Source organism: Anas acuta, chromosome 6 (assembly GCF_963932015.1).
Source record: "Anas acuta chromosome 6, bAnaAcu1.1, whole genome shotgun sequence".
Lineage (NCBI taxonomy): Eukaryota > Metazoa > Chordata > Aves > Anseriformes > Anatidae > Anas > Anas acuta.
This window is the reverse complement of record NC_088984.1, coordinates 25,385,933-25,411,968: the sequence shown is the minus strand read 5'-3', so window position 1 is coordinate 25,411,968 and position 26,036 is coordinate 25,385,933. Positions and strand designations below refer to the sequence as shown.

The 26,036-nt window shown below is 35.9% G+C and overlaps 2 protein-coding genes across 3 annotated transcripts in view; one reads left to right on the top strand and one right to left on the bottom strand.

The window, feature by feature from the left end:
* Positions 1-1,563: 1,563 nt before the first annotated feature.
* DNAJC10 (DnaJ heat shock protein family (Hsp40) member C10) lies at positions 1,564-25,745 on the bottom strand. Of its 2 annotated transcripts, none has more exons than XM_068685889.1 (23): positions 25,410-25,745; positions 24,793-25,150; positions 22,698-22,863; positions 20,852-20,902; positions 19,736-19,818; positions 19,414-19,545; positions 18,410-18,503; positions 18,102-18,179; positions 16,390-16,433; positions 15,887-16,024; positions 14,544-14,633; positions 13,802-13,915; positions 12,910-13,024; positions 11,815-11,942; positions 11,424-11,540; positions 10,046-10,147; positions 8,869-9,024; positions 7,412-7,545; positions 5,922-5,975; positions 5,387-5,534; positions 4,521-4,640; positions 3,208-3,321; positions 1,564-2,653 (listed from the first exon to the last, which is right to left on the bottom strand). In XM_068685889.1, the coding sequence occupies exons 2-23, from the start codon at positions 24,988-24,990 to the stop codon at positions 2,642-2,644; spliced, it is 2,388 nt and encodes a 795-aa protein (XP_068541990.1). In that variant the 5' UTR covers positions 24,991-25,150; positions 25,410-25,745; the 3' UTR covers positions 1,564-2,641. The 2 variants fall into 2 exon arrangements, with proteins under 2 accessions (XP_068541990.1, XP_068541991.1); XM_068685890.1 differs by lacking the exon at positions 25,410-25,745 and adding an exon at positions 25,272-25,289.
* Positions 19,762-26,036, top strand: part of PDE1A (phosphodiesterase 1A) — a 222,140-nt gene continuing 215,865 nt past the window's right edge. Inside the window, exon 1 of the mRNA XM_068685892.1 lies at positions 19,762-19,843. The gene's annotated coding sequence lies outside the window, so the exon portion shown is untranslated. The remainder of the gene's footprint in view (positions 19,844-26,036) is intronic.

Genomic DNA, 26,036 nt, shown 5'->3' with positions numbered 1-26,036 from the left:
GGCATAGGGACAAACTAGCTTGAAAGCTTACTGCAGTTAGGAGGCTCTCTTCGCTGAAAAGGTTTGTCTAAAGGGAAAAGCAGGTGACTGCTATATAGTTACAGCAGTGGGTGACAGGCGGCTTCGTTTTGCTTGTAAAATAATGGCGGGCGGGGGGGGGGGTCTGGTGGGCTGCAGAAGTCTGAATCTTTGCTGCCACCTGCTGGCAATCCAATTTTTTCAAATCCTTAGTACAAAGGCTGGCTGTACGTTGGCTTAAATAACATGACAGGATAGCAAAACAGGAAGACAAAATACGGTTTTAGTGAGAATTCCGTGTTGCAGTCTAAATGTACTGTCGGTCTACATACGAAGAGGTGGAGGACTGATGTCCTGGAGTAGCTGAATAGGTACCTCAGAGAGGACAGATACCATTTCTGTTAGTATGTGTGGTCAGAAAAATATGAGGGCAGTATTTTAGACTGTATACACTTATTTTGTCTGATTGTGTGTTAATGCTTTCTTTGTGCATGTGTAATTAAACAAGAAGGAAAGGTACAAGGCCAGCCACAAGGTCTCCTGCTTTGACTAGGAATACAGGCTTTTTCTCTCCTGCCTCCTGAAAACTGTCAGAAATAGCAACTAGCAAAGAAAAACAAACAGAAACCAGCCCCAGATTTTGAAAAAGCGCTTGGAAACCTGTGTAGTCTACAGCTCACTTTTCTGTACTGAAGGTTTTCCTATAATCTATACATGTTATTTTAAAAGTTTTTATTTTTTTTTTACAAAAAAACTTATGATACAGAATTAAATCTTAAAAATTAGCTTTTATTGATTCTTTTTTTAACCCAAATCCTGTTTTTCAAAGTAAGTAGCCCTTATAAGTCAGTGTGTAGGATATTTTTATGAGGAGAGTAGTGATATCTTCTTATAGTAGTTATCTGTATATTCAACTAAAATAGAAGAAAGTTGCATGTACTTTTTATAAAAAAAAAAAAGTGAAGTATGAATTGAGCCACAGTAAAGCCAGCATGTTATGTTACTGAGGAGACTATCATGAGGTACTTGTATTTTAGTCCTACTATTCTGTTCCTGGTAAAGGAGAAATAATCCAATCCTATATTAGGTCATTTTTGTTTGGAATTCTAATAGTAGGATCAAGAATATGTAACCATGACCTTTGGCTTCAGGAAGAAAGGAGGAAATGAAGAGGGAAGTTAAAATTAAACATGGATGTAATAGCTGACTAAAAGAATTGAGTTTGTATTAAAGTCACCAGTATAAAAATGTTCCTTTTTTGACTGTGACTGAGTTTGAGATTTGATTAAGATGGGGGAAAGGTCAACTTGACTAAAAAAAGCACCATGCCATACCTTTTCTTCCTTATTAACATACTGCAGAACCCAAAGCAAGGAGGAGGAAGCATTTGAATGCTTCTAAGTTACTAGAATCTCTTCCTTTTACTTATTGCTGCTTTTTTTTATAAAATAAATTACTTGTGTATAAGTATTTACAAACTTGAAATATTCAAACACTATAGTGACTAGTCATGACAAATTAAATACGTAGCAGGGGAGAAAAATCTGACACTCAGCAGCATTTTATTGAAAAAATGAAATATTTCAATGAACTCCTAAATGTAATAGTTTGTCTTCAGTATTTTTTGTCTAGGGAGAAGCTATGAAAAATATTACTGTAAAAACAGGATTTACATTAAGATGCATGAGTAGATGTTGCAATGTACAGTGTTCATTATTAAATTAAAAAGGCACTTGCTATCCTATTTGCCAAATGACTATTTGAAACAAAACTCACGTCTTCAGAGAAAGGAAAAGTGGCAATACCAAGAGCGGTTAAACATGTCCACAGAATACATTCATATTTAAAAAAGACAATAGCGACATTATAAGCTACTACCTTAAACAGATTCTTCTATGGCATAATTCAAATCTTGAAAGTCAGTGAAACACAAAGTTCAAAGTCCTTGATTTATTTTTTGATTTAAAAAAAAAAACAAACAAAATAACAAAAACCTCAAAGCCAAACAACAAGAGAAGCTCTTCAATCTTAATCCTGGTACCACCACCAGTGCTACAGTAATGTGCTGAAGGGCAGGAACACTCCAATTCAATAAACCTATCCTGCTGCTAATTCTTGATTTTAATCTCTTAGCAACTGACTAAACAATAATACAAACCCAAAGCAGATTAACTGTTTGTCTTTCAACTAGACAATCCCTCATTGTGTTTCTGCATTGCAGAGTGGTTTGAGTGCATATTCAGCCATAGGCTGAGTGCCACATTCAAAAGTGTTTGGAAAGAGACAAGAAAAACATAAGGAAATAGAAAATGGGTAGACAGAAGCAATACAGTCCATGTTTCTGGTCAACTCCAATGTTGGACTAGGAAGAAGGTAGTTGGTGTATCAAAAGAGGGACACAGTTCATTTGCAGAAACATTGAATGCCTCCACCAAAACAAAAATGCTTTCATCTCCCCACAGTTTAACAGAATTCATATACGCAGTCACATGTGCCCATGAACTCAAACTATTTTCATGTCTTGTCATGAATGTAACTGGCTTTGTTTTCCTTATGGTGTCTTCCATATTCACAGCTTCAGTGTACATGTATTTTTCATCTTATCTACTGCCTCCAGTACCATTTAGAGTTCATCCTAGTGAAAGGAAAATAAATAGTTATTTTAATAGTACCAGTAAGTCCTCAAGACTTTCTACCCCACTTGCAATGTTTTTTCTTTGATTTTAAGTACTAACTTATCTCAGTTAGACAAGTGTTTCTTAAGAAGAGTTGTTAATACTTCATAACTGCATATTATCTGCTGAGGTAAGATGTCAATCCCAATCTTGAACTAATCAGCCTCTGTCTTTGGGTGTTAGAAGGTTGGTAAATCTAGTCTAAGGATTGCACATACATTAAAGACTGTTGAGATGCACTGTATTTTCATACAAAAGGGGTGTTGTCTGTGAAACATGAAATCTATAAATTCATCGAAGTCCTGACAACTGATGTATCAGAATACTGCTGTTGTAATATCTGTAGACGTGGAAAACTGAAGAGTAACCAAAATAAGCTGAAGTAAAATGTATCTGGTGCTGTCAGAAGAGATAGCATTTAATACCCCACAGAAAATGAGCAAAGGCTAATGTTTTAAAGGGCTATTCTTTAAAATAATGTCTCTTTAAAAATCCCCAGAATAAGTATTCTTACCTTATTTCTAGATTTTCTTTTTCCTTTATCTTCAATTGCTTCTACTTTTTCATTCAAAATGTCAGCAATACCTTTTGCATCTCTGCTGTCTATATATTCCCCAAGAACACTTTTCTTTAAAAAACAAACAAAAAACAATTACAATGTTGTCAAATATTACTCGTGCTTCATACAGAATAGACTACGCGCTTGCTTTCATTTAAAATTCCAGAAGAATGCAGGGAGGCAGGCAATGACTTTTGCAGCTTGATAGACATTTTGCCTGTTTCAACAATGCTAATTCTTTTCTCTTACAATCCACTTTTTGCTGCTACATTTTTACAAATGTACAAGTGTTGTCTTGGTCATTAAACTTAAAGAAATACAAAATAGTTGGTTAGAGTTTTCTTGCATTTATTCAGCTAGCTATGTGATGTTGACAGCCATTAAAGTTTGTGACTTTGCTCTATATTCAATAAATCTGTCGGTGTGGGTTCACTGCTTGGGAGATCTGAAAAGCCCCTACTCTTAACACAGAAAAGTCTCTCAGAATTTGATGAGATTGTGTGAGGAAGGATTTCTAATACTTTAATACTCATTTAAAAGATTGAGCTTTAAAAAAAGCACAGTTGAACTGGTTTAACTACGAGGATGTATTGAATAGTATTATAGACCAAAATTAAAAAAGATGATTGCAGCATTTTTGAAATTTAATAGCAGTCAATTGCTTTTACAGGAATAAAGGCAGTTTCCCAGAAGTGTCTGAACATTTCAATTTTAAAATCTAATACTACTAATAGGAGTATTAATAGGAGCATTAATAGGAGCTGGTGGTCTGATTAATTTTTAATTGAAGTGGTTTGTGAAGGTTTGAGGCAGAATGCAACTAAATATTTTATACCAGTTTTCTATCTTGAAATAGTCTAATTCAAAATTATAATGAAATACTAATGATTACTTTGAAAGTATTCCTCCTTAACCAAAATTACGTTGTCCACATTTTGTTTTAAGAGAGACTTTGCCTGCTTTGGGAGTTGGTAATTAAAAAAATTTTATCATTTGAGACTCCTAAAAAATTAAACCCTGGTTCTGGTTAAGTTTACATCTTGATTGCTATTCAATTAATTTACAATGTATTTTTACAGTAACAGAGTGTTGTTGTATTATTTGCCTAGTGTTTTAAGTGTTACTGAAATCAATTATAATTGTATCTCTTGAATATCTAAGTAATGTACTTTAATATGTTATAGAAAGTTTCTTACATTTAGTTTCACATTAAACTTACCTCCTACCAGTAGCTACACAACATGGAACACTAAGGAAACGCTTTTTACCTTCATTCCTTGGTAGGGGTAGAACTTAACAGTAGGGTAGGCTCTGATATCAGCACTTCGACAGGTCTGACCATATGCTTGACAGTCTACTTTTCCAGCTTTTACTTTTCCTTTAACAGCCTAAAATGAAATACGTTAATTAGAATCAAAGATCACATTTCCAGGGCTGACTGTATGCAAAAAATATGAAATTTTAAAATGCAGCTTAAAGAGCAAAAAAAAAGTTGCTCAAATCTTTTAAAGAGTAGTCACTTGATTTGTTCTCACTGTTAACTCTTATAGCAGAAGCTACACCACATTCAGCAGAGCACTCTTACTTGAGTTTAGAGCAAAGCATGTCACAGTTAAAAGGTTATCCTATCACAGGCTGACATCTACCTCAAAGGGTGGCCTTTGTGTGTGCACCTGTCTACACAAGGTGCAATACCCCCTGGCAAGTGGGACCTAAAATCATAGACTTCTACTGAGAACATCTGAAAATATGATCAGTGAAGTTTTGAAGACTTTGTAAAACTAAACTAGACTTTTAGAAAATAAGAAATGTCTATAAAATGGCAAGAAACATTTTCATACTATCACCATAAACACAAAGTGCTCTAATAAATTGCTACCTGTATCAGAAGAACAAGAGGTGCCTACATTAAAAATACTGAAGGTGAATTAATGATTATGCCTCAAACTTAAAAACCACAGTGAAATGTATAACAAACCTAGAAAGCAACAGTTATATTTCATTTTTTAAATACCTGAGTCTTTTTTTCTGTAAATAGAAAAAGGTATATGACCTTTGGATGGTTGCTAAGAAATAACGTGCTGTGGAGTATTGTAACCAGTAGTAGTAGAAGAAAATACAGTTAAAAACCTACCCTTGCAAGGATCTCAAATTCAGGAGCAAAATTTTGGCAAGGTCCGCACCAAGGAGCGTAAAAATCAATGACCCAGTGATCTTTCCCATTCAGAACCTTTTCTGTGAAACTCTGAGGAGTCAGGTCTACAGACACTTGTGGTAAATATCTGAGGAAAGGGAGAGTAACAGTCATAATCAATTCAGTGCTTAAAACATATTCAATTTCCACTTAAGGACAATAGAACTTTCTGAAATTAAGTGTACTAGTGATCTAGAAATCCTTACTTTATTTTTTCTATTATTAAGGAGTCACCTTTCAGATGTGGTGAGATAAGATAATACAATCTTCATGAAATTGGTAGACAATAGTGGTATTTCTCCCCACTTTTAAAAGCTTAATTTAAAAAAGGTGGAAACGTTAATATCTTAAATAAAGCAATGCATACACATCAGTGTTTCAAATGCTTGATTTATATACAATTTGGATATTGATTTCTCCTATCAAGAAAACTATATGCACAGCTTGTGAACAAAAATTTCATGCTGTAACTTACCCTAATGCCCAGCCTCTCAGTGAATACGAATCTCTATGCCATCCACTGTAGCTACTATAAAAAGATTAAAAAGAAAAAAATCCAGTCAAACAGTAGTTTGAATTGTCTCTGGAGTACAGATGATGAAACAATGAACCTAGAAGCATATGCTTCAGAATGTATTTTTGCCTTGTTTCAAACCTGAGAAAGACTCAATGCATTTCAAAGATACAGAATTAAGGACCAGAAGAACTAGAATGAAGAAAGGAAAAGGAAGAAAGTTGTGTGTCAGGAAATAAGAAATTTGGTTTGAAGCACATGAACTTTGGTAGCTGGAAGTATTTTGAATGAAGGATCTTTGGTAATAACTCCCAGATAAAATTGCAGACACTAAGAAACATAAAAATCAAATAGAAGTATCTTAATGTGTTTTCTAATTGATGCACCTTCATTAAAATACTACTATTACTAATTAGGTACATTATCCTCAATTTGTGGGTAGAAAAGTTAGGCAAACTAGTAACTTTGAAATGCCAAGAAAAAAATTAGGAAGTCATGATTCATATCTACTAATTTGCAACTTCATAACAGTATTTTTCAATATACAGATACTAGTGACGATGTGACCTGATAGTATTAGGTGAGTTTTATTTTAAGAGACAAATATCCATATTTTTGCTGGAAAAAAACAACCTTACCATTAGGAACTTGGTAACAGTCACGTACACCAACTTAATTGTTTTCAACAGAGAAAAGAAATATGCTTTTAAAAGAAGCTTTTTCTAGCAGAATCAAATAAAAGCAATCCAGTGATGAGAGCTAGTGAAGGCCTGCTATTAGGCACTAAGATAATACGATTTATTATCTACCAGCATTAAATCAGCTTTCTAATTTGTAAGAGAATGAAGCGATATCTACTATTTCAGACTTTTATGTATCTTTAAATATGCATATGCCTCCTGAAATCCCTGTATATTCAAACAGTACTGTGAAATGAAGGGGACAGGCTCTTTGGTTTTGGCCAGATTTCATTTCCCATAGAATTTTTTTTTACACATTAGTGACTAATGTTTCCACACCAATCATACAATGAATGGGATAGCTAGATATATGAAGACAATTTTTGCAATGGAACTGAGACTGTTGCCAGTGAGGATGATCGGATGGCTATATCACACTGTTCTTTGAAGTTGCAATCAATTAGGCCTAATAATGTTTTTGTTATGTGATTTATATCATCTACTTTAACAGGCTACTGAACTTAAAAATCTGGCCTGCAATAAGAAATAAAAATCAAGGTTCCTGGGAGTTTCATTTCAACTTACTGAAACAGAAGAGCAAATTAAAATGGTATGTTTGAAGTACTGAAGTCAATAACATCTAGGACACCAAACAATGTCATAGGATCCTATTTTAATACCTTTTTAATAGCTTTGATGAACCTTTTCCATACAACAGAATATGCAAATACATTTTGTAACACAGCGTCTAAAATGAAGTAAACTACTTACTAATATTGATGAGTAGTCTTTGATTTTTGAGGAAAGAGTCTTATTTCAGGATATCCCTGGACACTTTGTTGGTGACAGAAAGAATAGTATTTTTGACAGTCCACACTACCTACACTGATTAATCCATTTAACATCTAAAAAAACCAAAAAAAATAACAGTCAAACATGCTAGTCAATAATACTACAATTTCAGTAGTACTTCAGAATTTGTGCCTTAATCACTTGAATGCAAAGCTGGGGAGAAAAACCAACAACTCAAGGCTCTCATGAGACTTTCTTTCCTGTAAATGTATCAGTGGTATCCAATGGGAGCCAGCTATCCAGGTGCATTCCCAGCATTCACATAACGTTTTAGTATGAACTGTACAGACATGGTTAATGGCACTTGTCTTACATTAAAGGTACGTACAAGCATGGCTATTTAGTTTGACTACCATCTTACCATGTTTTATATCACAGGCTCAGCAACTATGACAGATCCTGGTACAGTGTAGATGAGCTATCGCTTTCACAGTTTGTGTCTGTTTTGAACATGCTGGATTTGTTGCAAAGGCCTGAACCACGTGGCATGGGCAAGGAAGCTGATGATTACTATATGCTATAGAACTAACAATACTTCCCAGACATTTGACCAGAACATAGGTAGAATCCTGGACAAAATTCCTAGTCCAAGTGAGTTTTAATGTCTGAAATTTATGGACTAGTTTCATGTTTTAACTGAAGTTTCTAGTTCAAGTTCCTGAAGCATACCTAGGAAAACCCAGATGGTTGTCAGTGATTGTGGTATTTGCAAATATTACTTTTGCAAATAGGAGAACGCTGTAATGACCTAGCAAAACAGAAACATCCTCTCTCAGTACCAACAATTGGGTAGTTAAGTGTATGGAATTCATTTAACAGTCATCCTTACAGCATATGGAATTTAACATTTATTTACTTTCAATGAAGGAAAAATAATCTCCAGAAAAAAATCTTCTAAGAAATAATGAGGTAGGTAAGATTGAATTCCTTTAACCTAAAATTCAAATCAGAGATTTCACAAAGGTTTAAGTGCTATCTTAAAAGTGATTAATGATCATGAAGACTAACTGTGGATAAAGTGGCAAATTATTTCAACTAGTTCTTATCCTATCTATGGGCAAAGCTTTAATTTTTCATATTTTATTTTAAAGCAATGAAGGGTTGCTATTTCTGCAAAGTATTAAACATTAAGTAACTTTTCTCACGACTTCAAAAACTCACTTGTATCAACAGGAAAAACTGGCTTACGATATTAACATATTAAGAAACAAAAGGAAAACTTTGTCTGGAACAATATAAAACTGTTAGGTAGGAATTCCCTATTTTGTCCATCATATTAATCACCAGACTTTCTCAGTGACAAGTTTAAGCAATTGTTCAGTCTCAGTAACTGCATAAACAGGACACAAACAGAAAATGATCTGAATGTCACTTACCCTGGCCATTTTTTTCCATTCTGGCATTAAAGCTTGACAAGGTCCACACCATGGAGCATAGAAATCAACCATCCAGATTTCCTCTCGTTTTCTTCTATCAACTAATTCAACAAAAGTCTCTGGTGTTAGGGAGATCACTGATGGATTCCTAAGGTCCTAAATCAAAGACAGTTTATGGACGTGTACCTTGCAATAATATCCTGTAAACCTGTACCTACTGTCATCACATACAGACTGTACAAAATTCTGAGAACACCTATCTGCTTGTTTTTGTGGTAGGGAAGACTCCATACCACTGAAAGGCATGCACACATCAAATGTCACATGCCTGATTTGATAGGAAAAATGTATGGGAACAAAAACAAACCCTAAAAGACTGCAGAAGGGAGTTTTGTCTTCCTCTTCTGTATAAAGGGAGGCAAAATGTATGAAACTCACCTCACCTGGCAAGAACAGGGATTATGAGATTCAGCCACGCATTTTAGACTGGGATGCAGAAGAATGCATATGGTGCATTAGGTGCCTTCGAGTATCAACTGAAAGAGACTGATTTCTACCTGTTCCTGCACAAGCGCTCTTGCACCTGCTTTTTTTTTTTTTTTTTAAATAAGCTGTCTGAAAAGAATGAACAGTCTCTTTGAAGAGGGAAAAACAGCCCATAGTTCTAGCAGTTGAGAGAACCTGCATGCTAGAGGAAAGATGGGTACAAGAACTCTGGCAGCAAGAATGCTGAGTATCAATGATTTGCAGTTCTGTGAGTTAAAAAAGTTGGAGGAACAGATAAAGTATAGAGGGCAGCAAGTTAATTGACAAAAAAAAAAAATCCTCCTAATTCAAGTTGTGTGAGATTTTCACCTTAATAATATAGAACAGATAAATAAATCAAAATATGAAGTACTGTGCTGTAGAAATCATTACTATTATTCTGTAAATTGGAAAGGATCTTAAGACATTTGCTAATGACATCAAAGGAATAGGCTGTCGGAGTAGGGAAATAAATCTGCTAAGTGTCAAGTCTCAGCCTGATAGTTGCTGCATCACTTCTTGCCCAACATGTTTTTTCTACTCCTTGTCTTACTAGTCTAATTAAAATAAGTCTTAGAACCTTCCAACTAAAGAGGTAGTGATACATATTGCAAATACAGCACAACTGCAACAAGGATTGTAACTTACATACCTCTATAAACTCCAAGATCTGTTCAGCAGAGTGATGTCCTTCATATTCATGAACATCAGACTGATTGAACACAACTGTTGTTGGATAAGCTCGAATATTATGCTAACAAAACAGACAAGGAGAAATTGCAAGGAATTAGTAGGCATCCCATACTTTCCTTTAACTGCCATTGATATTGGTGGCTCACAGCTGCTACTTTATCCTTTCTGTGCAGTACAACTGCTTAAATATACATGCAGGTGGGAGTTTGTAACAAACCAGTTCAGAAAAAAAATTGCCAATTGTATTTAGATAGCATAGTCTGTCCTGAAGTTAAAAAACAGCCAGTAATTCATTTGCTGTATTCTACAATACAGAAATTAACCCACAGGCCTTCTAAGCCTTTAATTTTTAAGACTATCTTTAGGGCTCAGGTGGAAACACTTGTACCATACGAAGAACCATATTGTCTGCTATTGAACACAGATGCTCCCATGGTTTGAAATCATCAGTGTATAAGCACATCTACATGTAAAACACAACTTTAAAGTTGTTCCTTTTTTTTTTTTTTACCTAGTTTTCATGTATTTTAAGACATTCACATTTTTAATATAGATACAATATTCTAACATACGCTCTTATAAACAATAAAACACACAGATGCACATTTGGCAGGAAATCTGCCAAACTGTATTTTCTGGAAATCAAGAAAAGCAATATTATTAATTTTTACCCTGCTAAATTAATTGAAGCAAAAGCTAAGCAAATTTAAAAATGGAAAATTGGGCAGGATTTTAATAATCTATTTTTCATTCCATTACTATATTTTTGAATTAGTGTAAGCTGATAAGTAATAAACTTTTTTACTTCAAAACTGATCCTGCACTTAAGCCCCACAAAAGAAAAATCAGTCATTTAGGGTGAACTAAAAGAAAAGTCTTTGCAGACACCTTCAAAAAACACTGTATCAATATAAGCCTTGTATTTTTTTTTTTTTACATGCTCTACTATTCCCTCTTCACACATGAAGAACAAAATTAGTGCAGGTATGCATTTACAGAAAAAAAAGAAACAGCTTTCTGGATCTGCTTTTATTTTTTTTTTATTAAAGATAAAAAGAGGAGTTACTAAATTCTAATGGTTTCCTGAGTATTCCAATAACACTACCAAATCAGACCAAAATTTGACCTGTATTTTTGCATTTAGGTATTATCTGTAGCAACTGTAGAGTTTTTTTGCTTTGGAAAAAAATCTTGATACAAATGCCCTGTTGGGGTTACTGCCCTTAAAAAAAAAAAAAAAAAAAATATGGAAAACAAGCATTGTCTGTTCTCACCAATATATATAAACCATTTGATAGGATTTCCCCCCAACCCAGTTTAAAATTCCTACAGCTTACCATGTTGCAAAGCCCTTCATGGACAGTACAGTCTAGCGTTCCAAATTTAAGCTGACCATAAAGATGTTTTGATGCTTTTCTCAGCTCTGGTAACAAAGCTCGACAAGGAGGACACCACTAGAAAACAAAATGCAAATAAACACAATTGGTTTGCCCTGCAGTTGGCTCTCAGGAGAATGTAAGCTGTTTGAAATGAATAATATGCTGCTTTGACAACAGACTCCACTAAATAAAAAGCCCACACAATCTAGGAACTAGTGCTGCCAAGGAATGAGAAATTACAGTACTGTCTCATGATGTCGAAGGATGCTTTCAAAATACTAATAGCATTTTGTTACATATTTACATAACAGATTTTAGAAAAGGGGAAATGTAGATATTAAATATTTACTGGTGCAAAGAAATCCACAAGCCATGGCTCCTTCTCTTTGCCAGGAAAATTCTGAGGTCCCAGTGTGATAACGTGAGAGTTGACACTTTCTTTGGCAAATGCAACGATGTCATATAAGATCTTCTTTCCTTCAAAGAACAATGGAGAAAGGAAACTTTATTTTTCCCTACGAAAGATCTCTTTAAAATATTATGTTGTTATAAATACTGGAAGAGATCTAGAAATGCTGTATGTATACAACTCCTGTCTTCTTTGTAGGAGTGGAAACTGCAGGTATGTAAGGTTTTTCCCTGACAACACTCATTAGATGCATGGAATCATCAAACATCGTCAAACAATTTTCCCCTCTCTTCTTCAATATTACATTTTGACTGAAATTTCTTGCAAGCTGTTCCTAGTAGCTGAGACTGAAAAATCAGAAACTCATCATGCATAACTGCCTTTTGCTGCATTCTGGATGAAGCTACACTGATTGTTGAAACAGAACTGTAGCAACTGGTGTTGTTCTCGTACCATCACTTTTCAATCCTTTCAGAGGTATGCAGTAACATAGTTCCAACCTTTCATGGAACCAAACTACTACTCTGCAAATGAATGTAAGTGGCAGCATCTCAGTATAGACTTTCTTGGATGGGAATCAGTTAAGTAAGGAATTCATTTCAGTGCAGTGACACAAAATCAAATCCAAGTTTATCATGTGGACAGCACTGTATATCTGGCATGTTAAGCCTCTGTGACGGGTGTGCCTTGCAGCATTCTTTGGCTGTCCTACCCAAAGCATAAGCTGTCTTGATCAGCTTCAGAGATATCTTTCATGTGTAAGGATGTAGATTACTGAAATAGACAAGACAGTAAATGCAAAGTACATCTCTTAGCATATGGTGATCCCTTACTGGGGTGGTGGTGGAGGGGGGGAACCAAAAAAAAAACAACACAAATGATAGGTCTGTGCAAGGCTACAATAAGGTCACAGAAAAAAGAGCAAATACTAGGACTACAGAACTGTTCCTTTGGAAAAACAAATGCAGTGTGCCAAAGATGGTGTCATCTTGAAGTGATTATGTAAAGATTTAAGTTTGCCAAAGTTTCCCTTACCATGATGAATTTCATAATCTTCAATTCCTTTTCCTTTGAAGACTGCTAGACATGGCTGATAGACATACAGTTTGTTGCAGATGGTTGGTGAGGAAAGACAGTCAAACTTGCCAACCTATTTAACAGACAGCACCATTAAGGCATACAACTTTAAATAGACCAAGATATTCTGGAGGGCAGTAAAAGTTAGGATAAATTCACAATATAAAGGCTAAGTATGGACAAGTAGTAGCCTTTTTTTTTTTTAAAAAAACAAATATCAGAGGTCTTAGGACAAACATATCTTTGATGTTTGAGGAAAACTACCACCACAGCGATATTAGGTTGTTCTGCTACTTTTAAATTTAAAGGACAAAACAAGGAATAAAACCTAAAAATATATTTTTCCCTCTCCAAGTAAAACAGCAAAAAAGTAGAAAGACCTGAAATAAATGACTTTAGAATTCTTCTAGTCAATGCTACATTTTTTGAAATCCGTATCTCGTATAGTAACACAACCCATATATGCTTACTACAAAGTTTGAACTTGGTTTCTCTTTATTTTCAAAATAATTATATATTTTTTTAAATTAAAATGGTTTCACATATATCAATTTTACACTACAGTGTTAAATTTTGATTGTTAACTGAAGAGAATCTGTAGTGACAACATTTGCTACAAGAGAGATGATTTAAAATAGAATCTTTCTTAACTACTTTTAAATCATTGACACATTATTTAGTATGTAAAACTTCACTGCTTGCTTAATTTTAAAAGCATTACTACACATCTATCACAGTATAGCATATCTCTTTGATACCTGAGGTGGCAATAACTAATAATGATAACAACATGATGATTTATGCTCTGAATGCAAAGGAAAGTTTAATGTAGGTAAGCAAGCATTCTTACCTGAATATGCTCATCTTTAAGTAAAAATTTAAGTTTCTTAAATTCCTGTACACTTGATTTGTCATTTTCCCCAAACTGGAAGAAAATTAGCCATCTGTGATGAGCTAGACGGTCCTTTAAATAAGGTGGGAAAAAACACCATTATTTCCTACTTATACCAGTTTATAAATTCCTTTTATGTTTTAGAATGACAAGTGTCCAATTATTCACTTGTTCTTTAAGCGATGTCCTCCTCTTCAGTAAATTCTTTCATATAGTCCTTTCACTAAAATTCCTTCAGTGCATCTTAAGTGAACAGTGGAAGAAGTCTGAAACCAAGCTGGCTACACCCTATTCTCTACACTTTGTTTCCATTGCATTTCCTATTGGATGTCAAGCTGCCACTATTACAAGTGTCAAAAGACCCTTCCTTTCCTTCCCCTCCCACTCCTGCAAAACATGACAAAGTTGATTGAAAAAAAATAACAACTAGAAAGTTACTGTTGCAGAGTGAGTTCCTACTAAATATCTATCTACAAATAAAAATATGTACACCCTTCTGCCCCCACTTTTATTGTGCTAAACTACACAAGTAGTAACTAGTAATAACTAATCTTGGCTAGAGGGGAGAAAAAATATCATTTTCAGCAACAGCAATAGTAGGTTGTCATACCAACAGCATTTGAAAAATTTAAAACTAATAGTTGATAAAAGATTTTCATAAGACATGGTAACTTTTTTTTTTTTTTTTTTTTAAATTTACCTCTAATGATGCTGCAGAAATAATTTCAAAGTCAGGCAGATGCTTCATTACTTCCTGATATATTTCTCTGGCATCCAAGGAGTTAAGAAACTAGAAAGGAAAGTTAACTTTGTTTAAGAAACCATGAATATCATCCTGATTATTGATGATTAGTACTCAGAGCATCAGGGAATTTATTTTGTTTTGTTCTTTTCCATTAACTGAAGGATACAGTTCATGTTATTTGATCAGCTTTTTTCATTTTTACATATAATTTGACAACAGCACTCAGACTACTGCTTTTCAGATTGTTTTCCCACATCATTAAACTCAAGATACCATATTTTGGGTGCTGAAAGTCCTCAAATTCAAATTTCACGATCAAATTTACAAGATTTCAAGTCTATTTTTACAGCCTTCCCTGATTGCATTGCACAGATCTTTAAGTTTCAGTAATTTGTAAAATTTAGGAATTTGTATCTGTCAGTAATTCCAGAGGTGTGGTAAGGTACAATATTGTTGCCCAGAGAAGTTGTGGATTCTCCGTGCCTGGAAGTGTTCAATGTCAGGTTGGATGGGGCTTTGGGCAACAGGAACTAGCGTTCATGACAGGGGGATTGGAACGGGACAGTCTTTAAGGTCCCTCCCAACCCCAACCATTCTGTGATTCTATGATAAAAGTTGAAAATGGGTAGGTTGCATATCTAATTTCCTCCTATTAAGACTAAAGGTAGTGACAACAGAGGAACAAGCCATACTTTAAACTGAGAAATGTCTCCTATCACTTAAGGAAGTTAAGATTACCATACAAATGTAGGAGGAGGTTACAGTATTTGAATAGAGCCAAACAGCATAAGCCATACTGATAGACAATGTAGGAGTACTTTTATCACATATGTCAGTACTCTGTTTGGAGAAGCATTTCTTAAAGCTGTGATACGTGCGGCATATTCTTTCTGGAGTAAAAATTGGGGGCATGTGGGAAATCTAAGCTTGTCCAGGATAGCTGGATAGCAGTTTCTGGACTAGGCTCTTGGGTCTGTCACAAAGCCCCCTGGATTCCCACAGCTACTCAGTGAGGCTCCTGAAGAGATGGTTCAGCAGAGTTACAGGCTGCTGCTAGTGCACTGTGTTCTTGTTCACTCTCCCAGCATACCAGCAAGCTGGGGACTACCACCAGGGATCACTGCCTTAGAAACCAAGAGAGATACATACCAGGATACACAAGCTTAGAAGACAAAAAAAAAAAAAACAACTAAAAACATACTTTCAGTTGTATATAATCAATCTGGTAATTATTTATACATTCCTTTGTCATCACCTTATCTTATCTAAATACAGAACTGTTTAGAAACAACTCGTACCAAAACACCTCCTTTCTCTTTGTTATTTATGGTGGCTCCAGGTGGAAAGTATGCTGTAGTACTAGATGAGATATCTAAATTATCACAAAGCTCACCCTGAGTGCCACAGTCCATCCAGCCTACATTAACAAGGCCTTCCTGTAATAAAACAAAACAAAAACGAAACACAACAAGACAACACAAAAATGAAGAATGGTATTTTTCAACGTCAGGTTCAGAAATGCTTTTAAAAATCCCAATACAACCAATTATGTACAACATTGTGAAAATTGAAGGAGACAACTGTCATTCATCACTTAATATTAATTCATTCATATTTTATATATATTAATATTTAAAAATAATGTAATTCCAACAGCTACTTAGTCAAAATATTTCGCTGTTCTGAAAATTAATGGGTGAAGTCATAGTTCCACTAAACTCAATAAGAATTTAGCAATTCATGCTTTCAACTATGTTATTTTGTTTTAAATATAACAGGTGAAAAGTAAAGCACTGCTTACCAACATGCCAGCAAGCTTAAGACGTGTTTGGTAACTCAAGCAATCTGCAAAATAGAAGTGATTTACTTACAAACATAAGACTTCAAATTATTAATCCACTAAACATACTTTTGTTTAGAATTACCCCTTTCCTCCCAGTAAAGGTAATCGCTTTAACAGACATACTACCTAGCTAGTCATGCAACATTTTAGTGACTAAATTTTAACATCTAATAGTCATCACAATTGTATACTGTAAGTTAAAACATAGTGTGAACATTCTCTTGCCTCGTGAACAAACAATTCTCATTTTAAGTTATATTACATTTTTATTTGCTGTACTAAGACTCACCTTAAAAAATTCTTGTATGACTCAATGTTTAAAAAACCACACCACATATATACATGCTGTCTTATAAGTAGATCTCAATTAATTCCCTGTGATTACAATAAATTAGTGTAATAAATATTAAATGCTCTAATTACCCATCCAGACCTAGTTTGAATAGTTAGCTTCTGATGCAGACTTTTCTGAAAAAAGATACGTCAACCTCACTGTAACTAGACCAAAGTCGAAAACCTAATTACAAAAGGATTACAACTTGAAATCAAGCTATTTACAAATGTAAATCTAACGCTAACTCTGATTGTTCAATTCCCAGAACAAAAGTCTCTTCATAAGACTGGGAAATCTTTATTTGTTAAAGGTGTAGCAAATTTACTTAGCTCTATCAGCTAACCAAGGCAATTTTCTCCTACTGTATCCAATACTGATCCCAAGAAAGTCCATGACAAAACAAATACTGAAAATTATGCAAATCTACACTCTGTTGTGACATTGGTAAGAGATGATTACTATGTCCCACCCTAACTTACAATTTGTTTTATATATGTTAGATAGTATCTTTCTGTGTAAGCAGTGATCGATGTTGAAAAAGCTTTCAAATTAAGTCATGCTTCTGTCCTTTCACAAACATGCTGAAGAAGTAGCAAATGAGTCTGGTAACCAATGGCTTATTAAAAACAAGAAGTCCAGCAACTTCAACATCGTTTATTATTACAAGCAATGTAAGCATTGCACACAGACTGCTATCAGATGTGATGTCAAATCACAGAACAGATTTTTAATGGTAACACTAAGAAGATACTCAGCTAATTTTGGGGTATTGGTGGTTTAAAGCGAGATACATCCTTTCTTCTGGATGCCCCAATCCTGGAGGTGTTCAAGACCAGGCTGGATGAACGAGGCCCTGGGCAACTTGGTCTAGTGTGTGGCATCCCTGCCCATGGCAGGGGGGTTGAAACTGGGTGATCTTTGATGTCCTGTGCAACCCAAGCCATTCTATGATACAGTAGGATTCTACTCAGGTACCATGACAAGCTGCTACGTGCCTATATGCAGTATCTGTCATTTGAGCTTGTGCTGGAAACCGAAGTCAGAGATACTTCTTTTCAACCTGTTCCCTTCCCTTAGGGGTTGTATTTGAGTGCTGTTCTAATGACTCACATGACATTAGAGAAACACAATACCATAATCTTTCTATTAATGTCCCTTTTGTCAAACTGCCCATAGAATGGAGCATAAGTGACCCACAGTCCACATACTGTGGCTTCTAAGATTTTGAACAAATTTACTCTTTGTTATAAGTGAAAGGGATTATGCCATTGTCTGCAAAAACACATTTTCGTTTCCCCCCTGCTCATTTTATTTGACTAGTATTTGACATACTTACCCCCACGTTCAGCACAGAAGGTGATCAACCAGCCGAGGCCAGAAGCAAATGAAGTTTCAATGGCATTAACAAAGTTTCCTAAAAATAAATCAATTTGCATAAGTTTGTGACTGGTCTTGGTATAATTCAACGTGACTGAAACGAAGTTCTACATAACAAACTAAAATAAATAGTATTTTTAACCTCAAATGTAACACTTAGCAACAGTGGACAGATTTGATTTCATACGTGTCTTCTGACATCTTTTATAAAAGCATATAAAAGCTATTTCAAGAATAGCACCCCAAGTAAAAATACATGAACATTACCTGCCCATAACTCCGTGACTGTACTTGTAACATATTGCATAGCGAAGTTCTTTAAGCTTTCTTTTGATCTGTCTCCATAGTATTTCACAGGTTGCTAAAGAAGACAAAGAATAAAGTTAATAGAATTTAAATATACACACACGCCAGTGTTCTTCATAACAGTACTTATGCAATTGCTACACCCCCTTCTCTCCCTGAGACCTTAGCTCTGTTTTTAACCTCCTATATTGGAATGCCTGAAATTTAACCTTTATTTAAATTTCGTAATGTGATTTCTTTCCAAGTCAAGCAACGGAAGATAATTAAGTCTTAAAAATACCAGCTCCCAGTGATGATATCTTTATTTAAATAAAAATTAAAATGGCTCGCATCAGTCCATTTGCATATACGTACAATCTCTGCACCTAACCTGACAAATTTTATCATTGTCAAAATGTACCTAACTATTCAAGTCTTTGTACACCACTCCCGGAACTACTACTCAACAGGCAGTTACACAGCATGACGTACATAATTCCTCCTAGCATGGAGGAAGTCTTGTGGAAGCAATTTCCAAATATCTTTAGGTAAACAGTCATATTTGTTGAACTCAAACCAGAGACCGTTCTTTGTATTTTACAAGTCCATTGCAATAGTATAACTGAAACCGTTCAAGTGCTTAGACTCACTGCTTTATTAATGCACCACTGCTGACAGTATCTTCCCAAATCAGAAGTTTACTGCTGCACAGTAAAATGCATTTTAGGAAGAAAATTAGAAGTTTATGGATGAATAGCAAAATGATTAATAAACAAACAGGAAAAAAAAAAGCACTGTATAAACCAGTTACTGAATTTAGCTGTATAAATTAGTTTATGCAAGGTAAAGGTAGAGAAAAAGTAATTTCTTATAGAGAAGTTAAACAAACAAAAACCTTTATATAGATACACAATTGAACAAGTATTAAAGAAACACTCTTCCAGATTTTAGTCATTCTAAAAAATGCTTAAAGTTTTATCGCTTACCATTCCAGTTTTGAAAACATACAGACTTGGATAACTGTTAATCCCTTTAATTCGACAAAGCATTCTATTATCTCCACAGTTGACAGCTCCAATGCGTATTACTCCATCCATTTCTTTAGCAAACTCCCTCCACTAGAAAAAAAAAAAAAGGGGAAGGGAAAATGGATAATTTCCTATGAAGAAATACTGAACAATCAGCATATGTTCTCTTCCTGGAACCTTGAGTGATTGTCTTTGGTTTTGACTTCAGTTTAAAAATCTGCTTTGTTAAAATTTAAGTTGAGGAACTGAATTTTAAGAGTTGCTTGTTTGTTATACATACCGTAGGTGCTAAATCATGGCAGTGGGAACACCGAGGAGAATAAAAATTCACAAACCACAACTCTCCAGAGTTAACAGCAGCATCTAGATCAAGAGAAGAAAATCACACGTAAGTGAAGCACACCTACAATGTAGATATATCTCAAATGTACATTTTTACTATACTGTTTTCCTTGAAAGCCAAATTAAGTATTTCCTTATGTTAGACACAAGTTAGTAACAGTAACTGAAATTGGATAAAGATTGCACTTAATTCATTCACAAGTATTTGCTGCTGTAGGCAAACAAACAAAAATCATACTTTGGCACCCTGACTTTCAACATGTGTTCTATTAAAAATAATTAATCTTTACAGATTAACCTGACTGAGATGTTTGATAGCGTAAGTTCAGTTACCTTAACAACAAAACACAAGTGCTAAAACAATGTTACACGACAGTACTTTCCATTTCCTGATAATCACTTCTTTTCAGTATTCCACCAGGAAATGTTTTTAGGTAGAATCCCTGCCTAACTGGTAGAAAACACAACTTAATCAATATAGTTACTAGAAAAATCATGGGAAACGATGCAGTACTCTCACAAATTAAAGAAAACAACGGCAACAAAATATACACATCCACATTATCAGCTTGAATTACATATCTTTCAGCCTCTGTATTTTTGGACATAGTTTTTACAGTGAGTTTTAGAGGTTATATTTGTCTATATTAAAATATTCCTTAATTTTCTTGCTTGTGAGGATATATAAGGAAAACAATATTCTGAAAAAAATGAATAGAAATAAAACAGAAAAGTAATTCTATCAAGCACATTTTTAGACAAGACACCAGGAAGGTGTGATGAAAGATAATGAGAAACTAAATAAGTCAAATAAGTTCCTCTTACAGATCTCACAAACCAAACCGTTTATTGATAGAACTATTTGCTTACTAGCATTTGCCAGGAAGCGTTAGGGGTTTTTTGGTTCTCTCTTACGAAGATGATTTCCTGACAATTTTTTTTTTTTTTTTTTTTTTTTTTTTAAGATATATAATAGAAGTTTATAGATATACAGCTAAGAATGTAAACATTTTTACTTTGGATTGTCAAACTAAGCTATCTATTTAAAGCTTACCAAATTCTCCTCGATCCAATGTTATAATTTCAGGATCATCATCATAAATACCTATCAAAAAGTAAACAACTCCTTTTAATTTCAACATTTTTAAAAAGAAGAAGCAAACCATAATTTTATTCACAACACAGGAAACAGAAAGCAGTACACATAAGTGAAAACAGCAGGCTGGCAGAGAGAGGTTTTTATAACTAAGCTATATTTATTTAGTAATATGTAACCTAAGTCTAATCCCATATGAGATGTCTTGTCTTCATGCTACAAAAGCCACCAGCAGAACAGAAGAGTTCTTTTGGTATTTTAGTAGACCAATTACTGAGTGAGCAAGAAAATTGAACTACCACTTCCTATCAACAACAGGCTTCTAGGAGATAGTCATGGTGTTACAGCAAGCCTATTAGGAATAGCGTCAACTAGTTGTCAGATTATAATTCAAGAAGCTCCAGCTATCAGTAAGAGCACTATATGTAATGTCTGGAAGCTTGAATGTCTTCTCTGAGCCTCTGGTTATCTAAACTATTTACAACAAAAAGGTGTTTAAGCCACAACCTTTTTCACTAATAGAGTGTGCAAACAGTGGAATAAAGTGCACAGAATAAAGAACAGCAGTTTTCCTAAAAAGCTACACAGTTCTACCTAGAGCATCACTGCAACTGGTATACTACTTCAGGTACTCAAGAAAACCATTAACGAGATACCAAAAGTACTATACATTATATTATGCTACTATGACTACAGTTCTTTTACAGTACCTAACATGTTGAGATCCCATTTCACCTGAGGTATACAAGCATTAAATACAAATAAATGACAAGAAATTACTTTCCACGGTTGACAGGATAGTTTTTACGTTACTATCCATTCATATATAATGCAATACATTACACTCACCCACACACTTAAAAAAATTATAAATATTAAGTCTGTATTTATACATACACATACATACAAGAATATATCCACACATATATAAACTACTCCAAATGACTGTTTAATAGACTTTCAAGGATACCGTTTCTCAATCAAGCAGTGCTGCCTAGAGTGATTTCCATTTTTTTTTTTTTGTGATAGTTGCCTCTAATTTAATCAATTCCAAACTGCACAGACTTTTTTTTTTTTTTAAGAGATGGGAACATATTACAATCAACCTACACAAGGGAAAAAAAAAACAAAAAACACTGAAAAAAATACTGGCTTTGACTGTTTTGCCAGGGTGGAGGTTCATTTCACCTTTCTTTTTCACGTCAATCAAGCCATGTTCCTCAACTGCCTGTTTTAAACTTACTTCTGTCAAAGTGGCTCTGAGAATAGTTCATCCCCCCTTTTCCCCACACCTATGAAAGCTCTGTTGAGATAAACATAAAATGATCTTGAGACAAGTTATTTAATTTATTATTCTATTATTTTTCTTCATTTTCTTCTACCTCTTTACTGATCTCTAACTGTGTAAGTGAATGTAAAAATGGGCTTGCCAGTGCAGAAATCTCCTCTCAAAATCCACTTGAGAATGCAATTCCTATACCAAAAAGAATACCAATGAAACAGTAACATTGGAATTTAAAAAAAAAAAAAAAAAGCAAAAAAAAAAAAGCACCTGACATAGAGTAAGAAGATAGGCAAGATAGGCAGCAGGAACAAAAGAGCATCATGTTGTTATTTTGTGGGTAGCCATTAACATGATAAATAAAAAATTGCCTCAGAATGAAAATGACAGCAACAGAACAGCCAAGCAAGCAGAAGTCTGGACAGGATACACCAGAAGTTTATAAGAAGATTGATATAGATCTGAATATAGCATTTCCTTGTGACTGCCATAAACAAATCACAAACACACATCGTCACTTACCAAAATCATAACGATAGAAGTGCCAGCTTTCATAACGACCTCCTTGCTGCTGATCTTCAAGGCCTTTCTCTCCATATTTATCATACTTCTTCCGTAGATCTTCATCTTTAAGTACTTCGTAGGCTCTATTTATTTTCAAAAAATTTTCATGTGCATTTGGATCATTCTATTTAAGGAAAAACTATAATTAGTAAATAATAAACCGCATGGTACATGTAACGCTGAGAAAATAATCTTTGAAAATGTTTTGCCAGTTGCAGTGGAAGCTGACACTAGTGGTCTCAAAACAAACTTCAGTAAAGTTTTCCTTTCCTAAAGCCCAATGCATATCCTTCTCATTTCTTCATTCTCACTAAGGTACCAACTGAAATACAAAGCCAACTGTTAGGAAGCTGTAACATTCTCCAGTGATGCCTCTTCTTTCAACTCTCCTAACTTTTGTTTGACCTCCTCTCCTTTCAGATTAAGTTTCCTGTGCAACTTCTACTCCCTTGAAAAGAATACACAATGTGTGTGTAGGAGAAGTGGGGGCATACATGCAAATTTAGCAGGATGCTTCTTCCAACAAGTAAAACAAGTAAAACACTGTCAGTGCATCTCCCAGCTGAAAATATTTTGTCCTTCTGAGCTCAGCTCAGTAGATTAAATGAGTTATACTGGTATATGAACTTGAAAAAAATACATTCCCTGTTTTCTCTTATTACTTTGGATACTTGTATATAATTGACCTTGTTTTGCAAATGCAGAGGAATGAAAAAAAAACACAACACACACCAAAAATCCTTAAGAACGGAGACTTACTATATCTCATGGCTTATAGGTTCCTTTACTTATCTGAAAAGCATTCTTAGTTCTAGGTATTCTAGGTTCTTAAGAATTAGAATAGTGAAAAATGTATTTTGAACTCCGGTTTGGGTCCTGAGCTGGTGCAGTGTAACAGTGGTGAACAAGATCTGTAGCGCTCTCTCCCACCTTTTTTTACTTCTGCTTACACATTTCATTCAGAAGGCACTTCCTTAAAGATACTTCATTCTTAAAGATACTTCACGTAATTACATAGATGCACATGAAATGAATCGCTACTATGGAATTTGTGTAACGGCTTCATCGTCTACGATCATCTTCAATGTTGCAAGCAATATGTTGAAAAATTGTTTGTTGTATTTCAGTAATATTGGCATACATCGAAGCTACAGAATCTGATCTGAAATATTAATATTTTGAACGTTTAACCCAGTGAAGCCATAGCTTGCTGTTAATAGGTACAAACTGGCATTTCTAACTTTGTTGGGATCTGGCTTTCTCTTTGAGCTTTGTCATATTCATATTCATTGTAAAAACATCATTTGTACTATGTGCAGGCAGGCCGTGAGCCTACACAGCACATCAGTGTCCTGTGTGTCTCTGTGCAGGTGTAGCTGCATATTTACTTAGCACATAAGTGCTAAACCACCATATTTCCCATGAACTTCTGATTAATTAAGGAAATCTTGAAAAAAAAAATATGGCTATTAAGTTTTTAAAAATTATTTCTTTGTACTTTGGAAAATACGGTATCACACACTGAACCATTCCCAGTCACGTTTCTCTAGTCACCCTACAGCTCCTTTTTACCCTCCTTCATTAGGCCTTGGCAGTCCTAGAATTTCTGCTTTGTTCTGTTTGACACCTGGAGACTGATGTCTCAAGACAGGCTGGTGTTGTTTGCTCTTTGGTTGAGACTTCATAGTAGGGAAATGGTGATGTCCCCCAAGCTAAATAGAAAAAGATAAACTCATGAGTTTACCAACAAGGTAATATGGTACAGATACATGTTTTCTTGTATTTACAAAAAATGCAACCAAGAAGCAAATGATACTGCATTTTTCCTTCAGCAATTTGACATGACCCAAACGTCAACAGAACCATGTATATTACCAGTCAACCCCTCATGGTCAGATCTTCTCTACAGAAAATCTGAGCTAAACCACATTGCCAGCTCTGTACATTACTTCACAAGAACAGAGAAACATTTTAGATAAAGTAAAAACACATCCTGCTTAAACATTAAGACCCCTTACCTCAACATCATTGACCTGTTAAAGATGAAACTTACCTGATTTTTATCAGGGTGTAACTTTAATGCCAGTTTTTTGAATGCTTGTCTTATTTCTCTACTGCTTGCTTCTTTGGATACTCCAAGTAAACTATAGTAGTCCTGATCAGTGCACACAAGAACTATTGCACATACTAAAACTAACAGTAAAAATCTCAGGTATCTGGTATGATCTCCTTTGGACAACACGAACTCCATCGTGAAGCTTCTGGAAAGTTTACAGGTTCTGATTCGAGCAGGCTTTGAGAAGAGTCTTTGGTAAATCCACTGATGTTTGGAGATGGGCTGTACTTATGACAGACCTCTTCAAAATCCTGGTTGTCCAACTTCACATCACAACTCTCTCAAGAATTACAATCTACAAAAAAGAGGGGGAAAAAAAAACAAGTATATACTTCAAGTAACTCAATATACACGAGTAAAGAGCTGCATCGCCAGGTTTTGCGGTCTGCACATGAAGTTTCCTGACGGCGAGCTACCTGCTTCCCGAAGGCCACTCAACTAACAGACCAGCCCTGCATTCAGCGCCTTGTTGACTCAGGCAACGAGGCAAAGCCTGAACCAGGCGGCTGGCCCAAACGCGTCCTGCCTCCGGCCCGCTCCTCCATCGCACTTACTCGCAGCACCCCGGGGGGACGCTTCTCCTCCCAGGGCCGGTGCTTTCAGCCTCTGGCAGACCGGCCGGGCGCGGGGGCCGCCGCAGGGCCGCGGCCGTGAGGTAACGGAGCGGCGAGGCCGGGGGGCGCCGGGGGCCGCCCGGGGCGGGGTCGCCGCCTGCTCCGCTCCGCTCCCCGGCCGGGCCGTGCCCGCAGCGCGGCTCTCAGCGTGCGGCAGCGGCGGGCCGGGCGCGGAGCAGCATGGGGCGGCGGCGCCTTCTCCCCGTTGCCGGCGGAAGGGCGGCCCGCACCGGGATCCGGCTCGGGGCCGGAGCGGGCGGGGCGGCTCCGGGATGACGTGGCGGCCGCGCCCGCCCCGGGCGGGGCTCGGCTCCTCCCGGCCGCTCCCCGCGGCTCGGCCCGCCCAGCCCCAAGCGGGTTGGGGGGGTGCTGCTGCCGCGCCCCTCAGCGGGACGGAAAAAAGCTCGAGATAAGGGCGGGCGGTCACCAGTTGTCCTTACGGGCACAGCACTGGCTTGAGGAAAATTAATTAATTAATTAATAACGGCAGAGCAGGGAGAGCTGAAAACAAACTGGAAACACCCTCCTCCCGCCCGCCCTCCTCTTCCTCTTCTTCCCGAGCGGGGC

Bases quoted from the DNA above. Each gene is read 5' to 3' on its own strand.
- DNAJC10 (XM_068685889.1), bottom strand. From the start codon at position 24,990: ATGGAGTTCGTGTTGTCCAAAGGAGATCATACCAGATACCTGAGATTT. The intron at 20,903-22,697 runs GTAAGTGACGAT...ACTTTTTGATAG, and splicing joins CTTCTATCGTTATGATTTTG to GTATTTATGATGATGATCCT. The intron at 16,434-18,101 runs GTAAGTATGTCA...TCTATTTTGCAG, and splicing joins CTTCTGTGCTGAACGTGGGG to ATTGCTTGAGTTACCAAACA.